This window comes from Onthophagus taurus, chromosome 11 (assembly GCF_036711975.1).
Source record: "Onthophagus taurus isolate NC chromosome 11, IU_Otau_3.0, whole genome shotgun sequence".
Classification (NCBI taxonomy): Eukaryota; Metazoa; Arthropoda; class Insecta; order Coleoptera; family Scarabaeidae; genus Onthophagus; species Onthophagus taurus.
In genome coordinates this window covers 22,768,440-22,787,103 of record NC_091976.1, presented here as the reverse complement: position 1 = coordinate 22,787,103, position 18,664 = coordinate 22,768,440, and the positions used below count along the sequence as shown (strand labels likewise).

Genomic DNA, 18,664 nt, shown 5'->3' with positions numbered 1-18,664 from the left:
GAAACGGCAAGTTTCTCTCCTACACAAAGCACCCAGTGGGCTTCTAAGGTCATGAAGTGGAAGAATATGGGCGATAGTAGGTCAGAGACGTGTAGTTCCTCTTAGCTGGGTTTTGCGGCACCGAGTATTACCACGCATCGTTTCGCCTAAGTTTCCGATGAATATTAATGTTCGTGGTTGCAATCTGCAATCTCCCGGATTTAACTTTTTCATAATTATTTCGCTGTGTTATTGTTCTCTTGGCACAAATATTAAGATTAATCCAAAATTAACAATTCAACAGCAACAATACGAGTGTTAATTCATCATTTTTTTAACACACCTAATAATGTTTTAAGCCCAACCCAAAAGAATTTATTATTAACGATCTCACGGTTTAATTTTTTTCTCTTTATCGGTTATTTATCGTCTAATTGAATAAATTGAAAATGGTGTGTACAGGTTGGTTCAATGTCGCAAATCGTACGTAAATATCTGCGTAAAACCTTTTTAGTTTCGTATAAGGCACTCTATAGCACACCCAAAGTCTCGAAGATAGTGAAAGTTCAAGTAATGATCGCGACGGGGTCGTTCGTCACATTACAAAACGCGAATGAATTCAACCAATTTGACATTTTCTTTTGCTGAGAGGGCACGACTTTACCGATCTCCTCAACAACCACCACTAGCTGTTACTAAAATAACTAAAGAATCTAAAGACTTTAAAGTTCTTGTCGGCTATTGTCTTAGATTTTTTTTATTGCACTGAGAACTTAAGAATGAAATGAAGTTGAGAAATACTTCTTGGAGGCTTTAAAAAATTAACTTACCTGCAGACAGCCACACCATCCGCGTCTAGTGCGGACGGCAGGCATTGCAGGGATATGTAATCGTGGCAGGGCGCTGGTTAAATTGTCCCACGCCGGCAGTTTGATGCTACACTTGGGGAGTCCCTGAAAATAAAATTACAAATTAGACGAAGTCAAAAAAAAATTCCAATAAATCATAAAATTGAAGGTCATAATTAATAGGATAAATAGTATCTACTGGTTCATTGAAAGAGACAGATGGCTGCATGAATATTAATACTTGTACTGGCGCTTTGCTTATTTTTCCATTTTATTCTCAAACGAAAGACACGCAGTAAATGTATTGCATTCGAAATGTGTAAGGACGTGTCCTTAGACGTTTAGATTATTACGCTTTATGCATATATGCAAAAGGGGCTTTTAATTAAATAAGAAATGTTGTAGGTTATTGGTTCTTAGAGATTAAATTAATTACATACATAGAAAGTCAGATCGAGATTTAATTCGAATAACATTCCTTTATTTTGAATTCTTGCAATTTTTAAAACGTTTTAAATCAAAAACTTTGTGGTGATCGACTAAAATTTATATTTTTCGGCCAAACCCAAACAACCAGGTTGTGATATATCATGATGTCGGTTATAAAAAAACACACGATGTAAAGTGCTACAAGTAAACATCTTAAGTGATCGGTTTCGTGAGCCACCAAGTGTTCAGCATCTCCCAACATTGTAATTATTAATTTAAAATCGTTTAATTCGTTTAATAAGCCATTTCAAAACATCTTTGTGATGATGAAATATTTTTGACATTGAAATTTATATCAAATTTATATCATTGCTAAGCGAGCAATAATATTTTCCAAAGAAAAATGAAAATAGAGAATCGACATTTACGATTATGACATCAACCATCATCAAAATGAATTTTTTACAAGAAAATAATTTCCTATCATTTTTCAGAAGACTGTATCAACAGGTTTTGTTGAACTTTGTTCTGAACAAGGTAACAACATGGTATACTTAACCTTAAAAGCTATTTTAATCCTCATCCTTACTTCTTTTTAACTTCATGTGTTAAGCAACACCACTGCAGGCAATAACTATTTGTTTATTTCTCTCATAATTAAAATTGATTAAAATTCATTGGTGTTCAATTCTGCATATTTCCCACAGACAGAAAATTAGCTAAACATAAAATATTATTCATCAAGGTTACATCGCCAGCCAGCTACTTCTCTATATCGACAAACGCTATAAGAATTTGTCATTTCACTGAACATATTTTCAAATTACTTCTAAACAACAACGTTGGGCAACCTAAGCATAGCTTTTAAGCTCCTTTGATGAAACTAACTCAAGATCCCCGTTAACTAACTTTAAACAAATTACCATATTTCATCCAGAGTTCAACCCTTTTGGAGAAGTTTCAGCAACGCAGCAAAAAAACAACTAATTCGTTTAATTTTCATATTTTCTCGTATTTTTCTCGTCCTCTGTGCATCTCAAAAGAAAAATGTAACAGAGCAATACTGTTACGCATGAAATTTGCTACAAGTTTTGTTCTAAAAGTTTTTTTTTGTAACATGCTCAGATTAACATTTTGAAACAACTAATTCGCCAAATGTACACATTTTCGTATTGTTCTCGATATCTATGCGTCTGCAAGCAAAAGTGCAAAAGACCAATATTGTTATCCATAAAATTTGCTACAACTTTTGTTCTTAATTTTTTTTTGTAACATGTTCAGATTCTCCAGTGTTACCATCAACAACTTGAAGAAACAACTAATTCGTCAAATTTTTACGTTTTTGTATTTTGCTCGATATCTATACGTCTGAGAGCAATAGTGTCACAGAGCAATATTGTTAACCATACAATTTAGTACAACTTTTGTTCTTAATTTTTTTTTGTAACATGTTCAGATTCCCCAGTGTTACCATCAACAACTTGAAGAAACAACTAATTCGTCAAATTTTCACATTTTCGTATTTTGCTCGATATCTATACGTCCGAGAGCAAAGGTGCAAGAGAGCAATATTGTTAACCATAAAATTTGCTACAACTTTTGATCTAAAAGTTTTTTTTGTAACATGTTCAGATTCCCCAATGTCACCATCACCATCTTGAAACAACAACTAATTCGTAAAATTTTCACATTTTCGTATTTTTCTCGATATCTATGCCTCTCAGAGCAAAAGTGTAAGACAGCAATATTGTTAACCATAAAATTTGCTACAACTTTTGTTCTAAAAGTTTGTTTTGTAACCTGCTCAGATTCCCCAATGTCACCATCACCATCTTGAAACAACAACTAATTCGTAAAATTTTCACATTTTCGTATTTTTCTCGATATCTATGCCTCTCAGAGCAAAAGTGTAATACAGCAATATTGTTAAGCATAAAATTTGCTACAACTTTTGTTCTAAAAGCTTTTTTGGAACCTACTCAGATTCCTCAATGTCACCATCACCATCTTGAAACAACAGTTAATTTATCAAATTTTCACATTTTTGTATTTTTCTCGATATCTATACGTCTGAGAGCGAAAGTGCAAGAAAGCAATATTGTTAAGTATAAAATTTGCTACAACATTTGTGCTAACAGTTTTTTTGTAACATGCTTAGTTTCCCAAATGTTACCATCAACAACTTGAAGAAACAAGACAAGGTCTCCACAGAAGTATTTCCTCGAATTCTAGTCCATTACTCATGCTTTCTGGGTGACAATGTACTGCAAGTAAGTCATGCAAATACTTCCTCCAGTTAAGAAAATGCGCTTTCCCAAGCGCTAAACCTTCTACGCTGCAATTTCTCGTCGTATTCGAGCTGTTTCGTGATATACAGAGACGATGTTGGTAAGTTTGATAACTCTGACGGAATAGGTAAGCCAAAGGACAAAATTAACACCTTGAGGTCAAATCATAACCTTGTATAACCTTGTATTGAACCTTCAAAAGAAGTATTTGGTAGTATGGAAATCATATTGTATCAACACCCAAGTCACAACAAGTTGAAAAAACGTTCTGTTTTGTTTAACGAAGTCGACAACAAACTCGTCTCTGTTATACTTTGCGCTTACTTTATCGTTAAGTTCATTTTTATTTGGAGTATATTCGCCATCGTCCTTAGTGTTAGTGTATCTTATCAAAGTACGATTCACTCATTTGCAGAATCTAAGGAATAAGTCCAAAGGATTAAGTTAAATTCTTAACGTTAAAGAAATTGTTCAAAAAAGTTACCGGCGAGACGATAGCAACAAACCGCCCAGCAACAAACTTTTTCCTTTATATTTCCACCTACTTCTAGGGTCCACATCTTTGTTATTTAGAAAGATAGCGAAAAACTAAGCACACGGTTGGAAAGCTTGGTCTTTTCTCTATCTTAAACCGAGTTTTCGTCCGCCGATATGTTGATAATAAGAGCAAGAAAAAATAAGAAACGTCGCGCTGCATTCAATTTACCTTAAAATTACCAAACTTCATGGCCTTGTGCAGCCGTTACCAGATGGAAATTCAATAAATGGTTTACATATTCGGAAAGAGCTGACCTTGGACTATCTTATTCCGAGTTTTCGTCCGTCAATATTCGTCGGCGTTTGTAAAAAAAACGGTCCTGAAAAGGAGCCTACAGTTGGCAACAAACTTTACTTTTGTATTTCCATCTATGTACATTTCGGACGGATATCTTTGTTATTTATAATGCTAGCGGAAAACTAAGCACACGGTTGGAAAGCTTGGTCGTTTCTCTATCTTAAACCGACTTTTCGTCCGCCGATATGTTGATAATAAGAGCAAGAAAAAATTAGAAACGTCGCGCTGCCACGAATTTTTGCCGCGGCTAAACCACGCTTGGGTCAATAACTCTCTTATATGACGGGGAGAAAACTCTAGAACTATATTCATCTTATGGGAAATTTTCTGCTCTTTTCATCGGTATATAACACATCTCAATCACACGTTTGGACAATCGTTTATCAGCCCAGTAACAAACTTTTCCCTAGTATTTCCGTCTACTTTTCGGGCCAATATTTTGGTTATCTAGAAAGATAGCGAAAAACTAAGCACACGGTTGGAAAGCTTGGTCATTTCTCTATCCTAAACCGAGTTTTCGTCCGCCGATATGTTGATAATAAGAGCAAGAAAAAATAAGAAACGTCGCGCTGCATTCAATTTACCTCAAAATTACCAAACTTCACGGCCTTGTGCAGCCGTTAACAGATGGAAACTCAATAAATGGCTTATATATTTGGAAAGAGCTGACCTTGGACTATCTTATTCCGAGTTTTCGTCCGCCAATATCTATTAGCGTCTGTAAGAAAAACCCACCTGAAAAAGCCCCTACCGATAAAAACACGCAAATATTTCTTGCACTAATAACTTTCCTATTTGACAGGGAGAAAACTTTACAACAATATTCAGCTTATGGGAAATTTCCTGCTCTTTCCAACGATGTGTGACACACCGTGATCACACGTTTGTACAATCCTTTTTTCTGACTATGAACTACCTAAACCACGAATTTTTGCCGCGGCTAAACCACGCTTAGGTCAATAACTAACTCTCTTGTATGACGGGGAGAAAACTCTAGAACTATATTCATCTTATGGGAAATTTTCTGCTCTTTCCAACGGTGTCCGACGCACTTCGCTTACGCGTTTGCATACGCGTTTTTTAAATTGATGAACTGAGTTCAAATGCAAAGTTGGTAACGTTGCCAGATTCAAAACCATCAAAACACAATTCAACAATTCGAGTCTAAAATCACTCAAATTCTTCCAGATTCTGATAAAATAGGTGTAACATGAAATAATCTTTCCTTTTTGAACAGTTTAACATGTTTCTAAACGTAAAACTAAAACTAGAACTAACACTAGCGCTATCACTAGAACTAACACTAGCACTATCACTAGAACTAACACTAGACCTAGAACTAGAAACTTTCGGGTTCGCTTCCAACTTGTTTTCTGAAGAAGGTTGCAACATGGCACCCGAAACGTCAAAAATTTTTTCAAAAAACGCACGGCTCAACCCGAAAGTTTCTAGTTCTAGGTCTAGTGTTAGTTGTAGTGATAGTGCTAGTGTTAGTTTTAGTTTTATTAACACCGGCCGTGAAACCCTTCGTACTTATATGTTTTTAAACGGTTTTAAATAAATTAAGAGTGAATGAAAAATTATCTGTCAACATGAAATGAAGTTAGGATTCTCTCTCAGGTAAAACTTTGTTCCAATTTTTCCTTCATCATATAAGAAAGTTAGGTTAAGAAGTGATTGCGTTCTGCTACCTGTAGGTTGTCTTTCAGGTGCGTTTCTTTTACAGACGTTGGCAGATATTGACGGCGTCTGTAAATGAAAATTCGAAATAAGACAGGCCAAGGTTAGCTCTTTTAGAATATGTAAACCATTTGTTGAATTTCCTTCTAATAAGGGCTGCAAATTTGTCGCTATTTTTCTAGATAACGAAAATATTGGACCGAAAAGTAGACGGAAATACAAGGGGAAAGTTTGTTGCTGGGCTGAAAAACGATTGTGCAAACGTGTGATTGAGATGTGTTATATACCGTTGAAAAGAGCAGAAAATTTCCCATAAGATGAATATAGTTCTAGAGTTTTCTCCACGTCATATAAGAGAGTTATTCACCCAAGCGTGGTTTAGCCGCGGCAAAAATTCGTGGCAGCGCGACGTTTCTTATTTTTTTTTGCTCTCATCATCAACATATCGGCGGAGGAAAATACCGGTTTAAGATAGAGAAATGACCAAGCTTTCCAACCGTGTGCTTAGTTTTTCGCTAGCGTTATACATAACAAAGATATCCGTCCGAAAAGTACATAGATGGAAATACAAAAGTAAAGTTTGTTGCCAACTGTAGGCTCCTTTTCAGGGGCGTTTTTTTGACAGACGCTGACAGATATTGACGGACGAAAACTCGGAATAAGATAGTCCAAGGTCAGCTCTTTTCGAATATGTAAACCATTTATTAAATTTCCATCTGGTAACGGCTGCACAAGGCCGTGAAGTTTGGTAATTTTGAGGTACATTGAATGCAGCGCGACTTTCCTAATTTTTTTCGCGCTCTCATTATCAACATATCGGCGGACGAAAACTCGGTTTAGGATAGAGAAAAGACCAAGCTTTCCAACCGTGTGCTTAGTTTTTCGCTAGCGTTATAAGTAACAAAGATATCCGTCCGAAAAGTAGATGGAAATACAAAGGTAAAGTTTGTTGCCAACTGAAGACTTTTTTTCAGGAGCGTTTTTTTTACAGACGCTGACAGATATTGACGGACGAAAACTCGGAATAAGATAGTCCAAGGTCAGCTCTTTCCGAATATGTAAACCATTTATTAAATTTTCGTCTGGTAACGGCTGCACAAGGCCGTGAAGTTTGGTAATTTTAAGGTAAATTGAATGCAGCGCGACGTTTCTTATTTTTTCTTGCTCTTATTATCAACATATCGGCGGACGAAAACTCGGTTTAAGATAGAGAAAAGACCAAGCTTTCCAACCGTGTGCTTAGTTTTTCGCTATCTTTCTAAATAACAAAGATATGGGCCCTAGAAGTAGGTGGAAATATAAAGGAAAAAGTTTGTTGCTGGGCGGTTTGTTGCTATCGTCTCGCCGGTAAAAAAGTTAACAGATATTAAAAGTCTTTAGAAAAGAAGCAAAACAAAAATAATTTAACCAGAAGAATTTTTAGTAAAAAACGTAATTCCATCGGTGAACTGAACTGATTAAAATTATTGAAGCGTAAAAATCAGGATAAATTGAAGAGGTTTTCATTGAAACCAACTCAGAAAAAGAAAACATTTTTGCACCTTTATCTTCGCTTTCAAGAAACAAATCAAACACAACCATTTGAAAAAAACACAAAATTCCTGCATATTTTTTAACACTTTTTATGGGAAATCTTAAAAGCTAATAATTTCCGTATTAATATTTAAAATTACACGGTAAATATAAAACATTCGAAACGTCAATAAAACATTTAAGGTTAACAGGAAAAAGAATTTTAAATGCTTTTACACATTTTCAACATAAATCAACAAAAAAACCTTCCGTATTTAATTCCTTATTAGTAAATTTTAAATTAAAATTTTCGTCGACTGCGCGGTTCCGCTTATTGTTTGTTGTGGGTGTGTTTTAAACACACCTTCGTCACAACTTTTTTTTATAAATATTCAATTACCCGGACGCTTTTTTTATAAAACATTCCTCAACTCTTCCGTATTGCATAAATTCTCGGTTACGTTTGAAATGAATTAGAGCAAAACGAATGTACGCAATTTGAGATTTATTACCAAAAACAATCAAGTTAAAAAAAAATAAGAAAAGAGAGAGTTGTTTGTTTTTTAAGAATTTCATTTCTAATCAAATTCGAACGATTTCTATATTAAAATGTAAAAGACTACAAAATAACGCTAAGAATGAATTTAATTTTTTTAAATTCGATTTGGATTAACTTTCATCAGTATCACATAACATCATTATTAAAGATTACCTTTTTGTTGTTTTAGGTTCTTTCTTAATTGCTTTAACAGATTCGTAAAGTTAAGAACCAGTTTTCTTGCCAGATCAATGCCGAGCAGAGTTCCACCAGATGTAAAAGACATGTGAGCACAGTTGGATTACAGTTAGAACGACATTTTGTATTGTGTCAACTCGTTGCTTACAAAGTTCTCATTACACGTGATCACGTTTTCTTTATGTAAATCTATACTCGATGACTAATACAATAATTAACCATAAATTGTTAATAATTCTAATTTTGTTATCATTTAAACGAAAATTGTTGATCAATAACACACAATCAACAAACATTTTCGTATCGATAAATCACTCTTCAACTTTCCGAATCATTGAACACGATAACAATAAGACAAGTACACGAACAATACAAGCACCGAGTATGCGAGAATGGAATTTTTCGTAATTATCATTGCAAATTGCTCGAAGAAAATCGATCGATCTTTGAAACGATCCTCTCGATTTCGTCCATCCTCTTCAATTTTAGCCTAAAGCTAAAATAAAAAGATTTAAACGATTATTATTGCGCAATTTTGAGTCGTTTCTCGTCGGTTTAAATGACCACCTGAGGCTAAAAACATACAAACCTACTAAACGCGACAAGCCCAGTTTTTTTTCTTTTTGAAAAGATTTGTGGGATCGAAGAGCAGCCAGCCGTTTCGGAAGTGTTACAACTCGATGAAAGTACCATAGAACAGACCCTTTCTTGAAGCTTTCTTTACTTGTACAGCGAAAAGCACTCGATTCAAATTGGTTTGAATCGCTTTAAATTCACTACGAACGACTTTTGAAATGGCTTTTAAACCGTGTTTCTATTCACGGTTTAGTAAATTATGTGTAATTGACTTCTTGTTCTAAAAAGGGGGAGAGAAAATGGTCATGATGAATCACTTTTCGTTTGAATCACTTTTTTAGTTTGTTCTGACGATAACTTTTTTTTGCATAAAGTTCCAAGATAAACTACTTCCTGAGCTTATAAACTTTGTTTTTAAGAAAAATTTTTATTCCACAGCATTTTTTTCAATCTACTTATTATTCACTTTCGCTGATTTGTTATGGTCAATGTGAAGTTCACTGCACTTTTCTTTAATTATTTAAAATAAATAATAGTTGAATTTATATTTAGCTAAAAGTAAGTAAATGTCTAATACGATTGAAATTTTGATTAAAGTACCATCTAATAATGAAAAAACATTGATACCGGACCAGCAGTTTGAATTATCTACCAAAAAAACCCAAGTAAGACAAGATTTTTAGGTACTAACGAAAAAGCCTATCCTATGACTAATGAAGGACCTAGTTATTTGAATGCTACATACGCAGCTTTTGTTGATAGATGAACGGAGAAACTTTTGGTTATACATTTTTTTGAGTATTTCTTTCTAAGACTGATCAAAGATTTTAATCCAAAACCAACTTCATTCATCTACGACGAAAAGAAACCTCATATTAGCTTATCTTTAGCCTTTACAACGACTTTGTAGTCATCTCTTACAGTTGTTAGACCTAGCTGTTATAAAAGCTATTAGAATAACAGATTGTGAAACAATTTGGATCCCAATATCATCAAAAACGATTTTGTAGCTATCATTACACCATTGAACACTAAAGTCATTCCACAAGAATCTCGCGAACCTTGGTAGGTACTACAAAGAAGCGCAATCTTCAAGAGAAACCAGTTGCAAAATAATAATCTAGTCATGTCCTTGGATACAGAAGATGTTCAACTTGCTCATACTTTATCAAATTCTCAAGAGATGTGTGAAAACCAGCCTTCGCACTCATGGAGTTTCTAGTTGCCAAATAGAAAAGAAGTTACGAAAAGAAGAAGATTAATAGCAGAAAATGAAGAAAAAACAAGAAAGAAATAAAAGCAATAAAGGAGGCTTGGAGAATGATACCAATTAAAATCCACGAAAAGTGCAAACTAAGCAACTAAGATGCAATTAACAATGGAAGTGATAAAAAGGCTTCTCGTTCTTATCACTTTGACCATTAAATATCCTTTTAGTGTTTTTGTTCATAAAGTTCTATTTTCTTCAATGTTTTGTTATTCCATTTTTAGCTGTTTTTTGATGTTGCTTGTTATGTAAGTCGGAGTTTGATCAATTCAATATGTCTGCTCTATGCGGATGATGTCACATTGTTCTCTAATAATACTAGTTATATTGTTAACATATAACGGAAAACCTCTACCGTGTTCGTCATAGAAAAAAGTGTTAGGCACGAGGACAGTGGTGAAGACATACTAGAGAAGAACAGAAGCTTCGGTGGTCTGTGTGCTCAACCTCAGACCAATTATGTGCCAATCTGATATATGCAGATGATGTCCTCATCGCAGACTCGGAGAAGAAATTGCAACAGGCTGTACTCGAGTGGTTCTAGACATTTTAAAGAATATGGGCATGATGTTGAATAAGGTGGAAACACAAGTTAAGGTGGTGATGAGGACAGAGGAGCTAAACAGGAACCGAACAAGCTAAAATAGTTCACCTCAAAAAAGAAATAAAAGTATATAGCTAAGAATATACATAATATGTTTTCTATAACATGTATTCCTGGGTTAATTTTAGTGGAAAGTTGTGAGTACAGATAATTGGAACGACAATCAAGTGTGTGTATATACGGTGAGGGGAGAAACTCTAATAAAACCCATTCCAACCCAACCCAACCCAACCCAACCTAACCTAACCCAACCCAACCCAAGCTGAGTCATGCCGGTAACTGATCTAGTCGAACCAGTTTTTCTTTGCCTAAATGGGGCAATTTATAATAATAATGCTCGTTGGTGGATGGGATCAGATCCATGTTCTGAAATTTTCCCTCTCCACAGCAAGACCGTTGAGCTGCTATATAGTCCTCTCTCGGCTGATCGCAATCTTCGTCCTTGTCTCTTCCCATGTTGTTTTCGGTCTCTCTATGGGTCGCCCTGTGCCCTGGCCTCTATGTACGTCCGTGGTTTCTTCACCTATCTCATTCATCTATCTATCCTCAATCATCTTCTCGACCGGCTGCATATCGAGTTCTTATCTTTGCTTATTTTATTCTTTCCAAACACAGACCTAGTCAGGCAATACTAAGCAATGGTAGCCTTGTCCACTCTGTTCCTGACCTCTTCAATACGCTTACCCGACTCGTGGATTTTCGTATCACATTCGATGTGTATGTTATCCACATGTTGTACTTTTATTTCTTTTTTGAGGTGTACTATTTTAGCTTGTTCGATTTTACCTTCTCCATACTGACGAGAACTCAAAGCACACCTTGTAAATAGGCCATAAGATTTTTAACAAGCTCCCTCGAAGTTTGCAAAAAAACCTAAAATGCTCAAAAGGCATTTTATTTGAAATGAAAATTATTAGACTGTAACGTTGAAAATAATTTGTAGATATTGTTTTCTTCTTTTTTAGTTTACATACATTTTAAATGTATGTTGTTATTTGTGTATCACCACATAATACTACTTTTCTCGATAGTGCAAATTATTTTTATATAAGCTAAATTGAAAACGTCACAGAAGAAAAATGACATTTGTTTTGCCTGGCAAGTTATATTTGTCGTTCATTGGTACATGCCGAGTTTGTTTTTGGTTTATAAACTTGGTGTGTTATTTTAGACAATGTGCAAGTAATGATGAGTAAGTTCCTTAAACTCATCTCCGAGTTTTCATACTTTATCTAGTGAATTCTGAAACATCTAATAAACAATGTCAGTCTGGTAAACATACAAACACGAAAACAGATGAAATACAAAAACCCAAGTGAGTGTATTATATCAACTTAAAAAAGAAATAAGTTAGTATGAGTCAAGTTCTGCTAAAAAAACTTCTAAAAAGCTTTTACAATGCATGGTGTTAGAAAAGATGTGTGCCTGATTTTGTTGGCTCTGCCTCTATTTCTGATAAATACTTGAAACGATGAATTTGAAAATAATAGCAAAAAGTGAACTAGATTATCAACAGATTTGTCTTACAGTAAAACAAGATAAAAAACTTTCCTTAAAATGGCCAAATTCAAGCTATCAATAAAAAGAAAAAAAAAATTGATGATGAAGAAGATAAAAATATCAATGATAGGACTTTTTATATTCTTTTAATTAAAATTTCAACACTAAAGCACAGCTTTGAGGATACTTTTCTGAAATTATTTATGAAAAACGCGAAATTTATCTAAGACTTTCAATACAAGATGTAATTTATGTAAGAGATGGAATAAAACTGTTGAACTCAACTGGACCTCAACTCAATATATCATATTAAGGGGTTGTTATTCCATTTGTCAAAGGATTCAAAAGTAGACGAATATAGTTTAACACCTACTCAAATCTGTATTGCTAAAACACATTCAAAATTCGGATATGAAACTAAGGTTGAGATAAATTTAACGTTAAGAATGAGAATTCCATTACTAGAAGAATTTTGTTTTTGGAATTATTATTCTCAACTACTTTAATTTATGGATCTTAAATTATAATAGTAAAATTAGCGAAATTCATAAAGTTCACAAAAGACAGCTTGTTAACCCAGAATTTCTTGAAAATTAATGATGATATTAGTTTTTATTTCTTCTTGGATTTATTGTTCTTTATTATTTTTTCTACACTTAGCTTTTTTGTCCTTGTTATCGCCGACAGAAATGAGAAATCTAGGGAAAACTTTAATTTAATGAACAGCTTCATTCCGGAAACTCGACAACTCGTTTATTTAAACATTTTTACCGTTGCAATTTACAACTATTTACTGGGTCAACATCTTTGTTTATAAAACTGTTTGTTTTTTTAATTATTTTCGTTCTCCTAATTTTCCTTTAAAAAATTTCCAAGGTATTCTTTATCATTAAAAATAATTATCTTTTTGTTGTAATTTTAAAAGCAGGTGATTTGGAGTTTAGGTAAAAATTTTACACAAAAACCTCACCTGTCTTTGAAAAGAAGGTGGTTTGTTAGAAAGAATAATTTATTAGGGGCAGGTGGAAAAAGAAAAAAACATCTGCTTTTGTAGCTTTTCGGTTTAAATGTAACTTTTAAATCAAAAACATTTTTTGCCTTGCATAACTCACGTGTTTTAAACATATTTGTAAACTACTTAACCTTGTACGTACTTTGTATCATAAATATTAAAATATTATAATTCCGCAATAATAAACAATAACAAAATTCTTTTTGTCAATAAACTTTAATTATTTCATTATTATTTTCAACTTTATATTGATGACTTTAACGAAGCGTTTAGGTGTGATGATTCAATTCAATTTTCTCACACAAAACCGATTCAATTAAATCAGCTCGGTTAATAACTCCATTATTTCCGGTAGCTTACCGGCGATTTCTCTCGTTATAAAAAACCTATTGTCGGCAGTTAGCCGTTGCCAAAGATATTAAAGAATGAATGGCAATGGCCGTAGAGCGCATCCACGTTTTCTCGCGACCTGTAGTCGTTTAGTTGGTCGATCGAATCGATCGTGAAATAAAAAAAGGAAAAGAATCGACGGCCTTGATACTTCTTCTATACATCGTCTTCGTTCGGCCTTTGAAGGCGAATCAAACCAACCTCTAATGTTCTCTATTCGATTCTAACGTTCTCGTACACGTGATGGGCAGGTCGCCTGACTTATTACAAATGCAGACATTCCACGTATCTCTTGGCCTCTATACCAACGAGAAACGTGTGTGTCTTTTCTGCATATAAACAGCTATCTAAAGTGCATTTTCTTATTAAGAAAAATCTATTAAAACGGTATTGGCATTATCATAACGTTTTAAAATAGTTACGTTTACAATTACCTCGACTTGTCAATTTAATCAATAAATACACCATAAAAAATAGTTAATTTGATCATAAATACCCGACCTATTTTAAAATCGTTTTTAATTAAAAAAGAAGTAGTGTACGAAATTGTCGTGAGTAATGCGGGTTGTCATTATAAATGGGAAGTCTTTTATAACTCATTAAGGGAGTTTCTATAATTATCTATAACCGAGAAAAACAGTATTTATAATAGTCGCGTTGATGTGAGGACAATGGCAACACACTTTCCACAAAAGATAATATGGCATATTGTTTCTGTTCTGACTGCGCACAATGATAATCACAAAACTAACAATGACGCTAAAAAATTACTTTGTTAATAGTTTCTTTTAAAAAATATAGGTATAAGCGGTTATTTTTTTACATATTTTAAATAATTTAGTTTTTAACTATTTATCATAATAGCTTATTTTCTTTAAATTTTTCATTAAAAATAATCGAGTTAAACCACAAAATATTTTATGTAGGAATTATTTTAAAATTTATAAGACTCCAATAAATAATTACGGAGTTGTTATCAAAATTACGATGAAAATGTTCTATTCAAGATACCCGACTCTTGATTGCAGCCTTGTTGTAACCTTCCATCGAGACTACCAAATAGGACATCGAATGAAAACGAGACAATGAAAGATTGCAGAGTTATTGAGGATAGAACGGAAATTATAAGTCTTTGGAGCACTATCTGTAAATGATTCTTTATAGAATGACGCTGTTAATAGAGTTCTTAATGAACAATAAAAATTTGGATGAGAGTTCGTGTTACATGAGTATGATTTCTTTAATTTAATATTTATTACCCGAACAGAGTGTTATTCAAAAAATCATAACTAAAAAATTTATAGGAGCAAGAAAATAATTTTCAATAACCTAAATAATGATTGAATTTGCTTTAAAATAGCTTTTATTTGAAGGTGATATCTCAATTAGTTTTTGAGATACGATGTGCTAAAGTTCTGTTATAATCAACCTATCCTCAATGACTACTTACAATTAGAGTGCTTTATTTAACAAATCGTAACACAGCGATTTATAAAAATTAAGGAATTATATTTTATGCGTTAATATTGGATTAAATTTGCATTAAAACGATGTTTATTTCATTTTGATATCTCACCAACTTTTTGAGATATGATTTTTTTAATTAAATATTTATTACCCGAACAGAGTGTTATTCAAAAAATCATAACGAAAAACTTCGTGGGAGCAGAAAAATAATGTTGAATAACCTAAATAATGATTTAATTTGCTTTAAAATTGCTTTTATTTGAAGGTAATATCTAAATTAGTTTTTGAGATACGACGTTTTAAAGTTCTTTTATTATCAACCTATCCTCAATGACCAGTGTGCTTTATTTAAAAGATCGTATCATCCCGATTTATAAAAACTAAGGAATTATGTTTAGTGTGGTAATTGAATTAAATTTGTGATAAAATGGTGCTTATTTCATATTAATATCTCACCAAATTTTTGAGATATGATTTTTTAAATTTAATATTTATTACCCGAACAGAGTGTTATTCAAAAAACCATAACTAAAAAATTTATAGGAGCAAGAAAATAATGTTCAATAACCTAAATAATGATTGAATTTGCTTTAAAATAGCTTTTATTTGAAGGTGATATCTCAATTAGTTTTTGAGATACCATGTGCTAAAGTTTTGTTATATTCAACCTATCCACAATGACTACTTACAATTAGAGTGCTTTATTTAACAAATCGTAACACAGTGATTTATAAAAATTAAGGAATTATGTTTCGTGCGTTGAAATTAAATTAAATTTGTAATAAAATGGTGCTTGTTTCATATTGATATCTCATCAACTTTTCAAGATATGTTTTTTAATTTAATATTTATTACATGAACAGAGTGTTATTTAAAAAATCATAACGAAAAACTTTGTAGGAGCAAGAAAATAATTTTCAACAACCTAAATAAAGATAGAATTTGCTTTAAAATAGCTTTTATTTGATGGTGATATCTAAATTAGTTTTCGAGATACGACTTTTTAAAGTTCTTTTATTATCAACCTATCCTCAATGACTACTGTGCTTTATTTGAAAGATCGTATCATCGCGATTTATAAAGATTAAGGAATTGTATTTCGTGCGTTGGAACTGAATAAAATATGTATTGAAATAAAGTTTATTTGATTTTGATATCTAATCAAATTTTTGAGATATGCTTTTTTTTTTAATTTAATCTTAATTAAACAGCTCGTTTTAACCAGTTTTTATTGCAATTTGATACGTCATACATTAGTTTGTTGAAATCGCCACTTCCGAGTTTATGTAATAATTGCTGTGAATTTTCGCACCCAACAGATAAATGTATGGGTCTAATTCAATGGATAGCCAAAATGTTCTAAGTGAACAATAATTCATAATTTGTTTAAAAATTAAGTTGGAATTACGAAATATTTACATTTATAATTAAAATGAATAAAATGAGAATTAAAAACATTTTGGGTTTTCAAAATGATCATTTTGTTCTGAATTAGTTCATAATATAATAACAACTACGTTCTTTGTATAAAATAATCATAAAAAATATAATTTCATTATTAATTCAACCCAACCCAACTAAATAATTATCACATTTCCTGTGTTATGTTACAATGTAGTTACGTACAAACAGCACTTAAACATTTTTTGTTGATTTTTCCAACTCCACCCAACTCAATAATAAAATTCATTATTTCCTGTTTAGCTTTTTTCTTCACGGAAATTTCCCTAAACACACCATAAAATCCGTTACTTTTTTCCTAATTAATCGATCTAATAGCAAAAAAGAATCAGCACGCGGTCGTTACACAATATTTTGTCGTTCTAGTGGTAATAAAACAGGACTTCCAGCACCGTCGTTGTCGCAAAAAAAGGACAACATCGCAATCGCGCACGTAATTGAGCCACTCTTGAGTCCCGCATGCGGAAAAAGAGAAAACGACGTTTTCCAAATGAGGAAGAGGACGCATTTTTGCTTATGTGCCACCGTGCTTGACACTTATTGAAACCGACTACGACGATTCCCCGATTTTTTTATTGCGCTCATTACGAAAGGGTTTACATTGGAATTTTCGCGAAAGCTAAAGCGTTGTCGCGGAAGTAATTTAATTAAGCAAAGAGACTATTAATGTGCCAATTAATTTTCGGTTTATAATACGGTTTTATGACCACCCATTAACCCCCTGTTGATTTTCAATGATAATATTACATTAAATATAATTTTTTTAGTGAACATACCATGTGTATTTTATCCATGATTTCGTTCAATTGGTCTTTCGTACACATCTTTTTCACAATTTAAAAAAAATCCACAAAACATAAAATAATTAACACTTTAAATCAGAAATGTCACATGGTTTAAGTTATCTTTTAAACTGTTTAACATTTTTCTTGAAACTTTTATATTACAACACTAATTAAATAATAATCAAGATAGTAGTAATTCTCGTTAAAATAATTAAAATTAAAAACGGTCTTTAAAAGTTGATTATGATTAGTTTCGCTTAATTCTATCAATAACTCGTATTTCTTGTGTTAGTCGTAACACAGTGAGGACTAAGAACACTATAGTGTTCACTGTTCACAGGTGAGCGAACCACTACAACGCGACTAACCACGAGGTTTACCACTCCGAGAACAGGTGCCTTCCATCTGCACAGAACAAGCGCAATGTCGACCCAGATGGCGCCGCGCAGGTTTGCGCTTGTGAAAGTGTGTCCGAATTTCAGAAACTCTTTGAGATGCACCTAAGAGGATAACGTCAATAAACAGTTATAAACGATTCATCAGGAAGCCAAAGATTAAAAAAAAATTAAACGCTGAAGAAGTTTTTAAAAAAAGCTTAAGATAAAGATGAAGATGTGGTACCAAAAATGGAAGATGTTAAAGCTCGTGAAGCACAGCGCACGTTTATGACACATTGACACAGAAAAGAATTCTCTCATCCAACTAGTCGTGTTGGTTGATGGTTTGTTAAAAGACTACGCAAAGAACCGTTAGGTTTGAAGTTCCATCGATAAAGGCACGTTTGGTTTATGGGTTGTTGGGCGTCCGTTTACGCTTTGTTGTTGTAACGGTGCAAACTAGAATCCGTCGTCTTTTTCTTCTTTAGCTTTCTTTACCCAGCAACAAAGATCACGATCAATTTATTGGTTAAAGTTGTCCCTTGTTTGAAAGTCTTCAGAATTAAACGTTGTAATGATTTTGCGGTTTTCGACACCCACTTCGTTTATCTCCATACACTTTGAATTCATTAATAGTTAATTGCGAGGTAATTCGTCAAATAACTAACGGTTACACATTTTTCTACTAATTGAAGAATTTTCTTATTTCTTCTTTTAACTTAGCAATATAAATGCAAATAGATCGTTGAACGACAGTAAAAAAAGGTTGATCTTGTCGATCGTTGAAGTTGTACACAACCATTCAACGATCAAATCGCGAGAAAGACGATAATGGCTTATCGTTTAAGGAAGGCACCGAAGGGTAGATGAGCTCCTTGTATCTTTTAAACGGGGCAAAAGGAATGCCAATTACTGCGG

The 18,664-nt window shown here is 33.1% G+C and overlaps 1 protein-coding gene across 3 annotated transcripts in view; it reads right to left on the bottom strand.

The window, feature by feature from the left end:
- Positions 1-18,664, bottom strand: part of LOC111427592 (disheveled-associated activator of morphogenesis-like protein) — a 63,109-nt gene that overhangs the window by 17,314 nt on the left and 27,131 nt on the right. For 2 of the 3 annotated variants that reach the window (XM_023062818.2, XM_023062826.2), the window contains one exon: positions 810-932. In XM_023062818.2, coding sequence (XP_022918586.1) covers positions 810-932 — 123 coding nt within the window. Of the gene's footprint in view, positions 1-809; positions 933-17,360; positions 17,742-18,664 lie in introns of those variants that run through there. The other variant, XM_023062810.2, reaches the window with a different exon arrangement.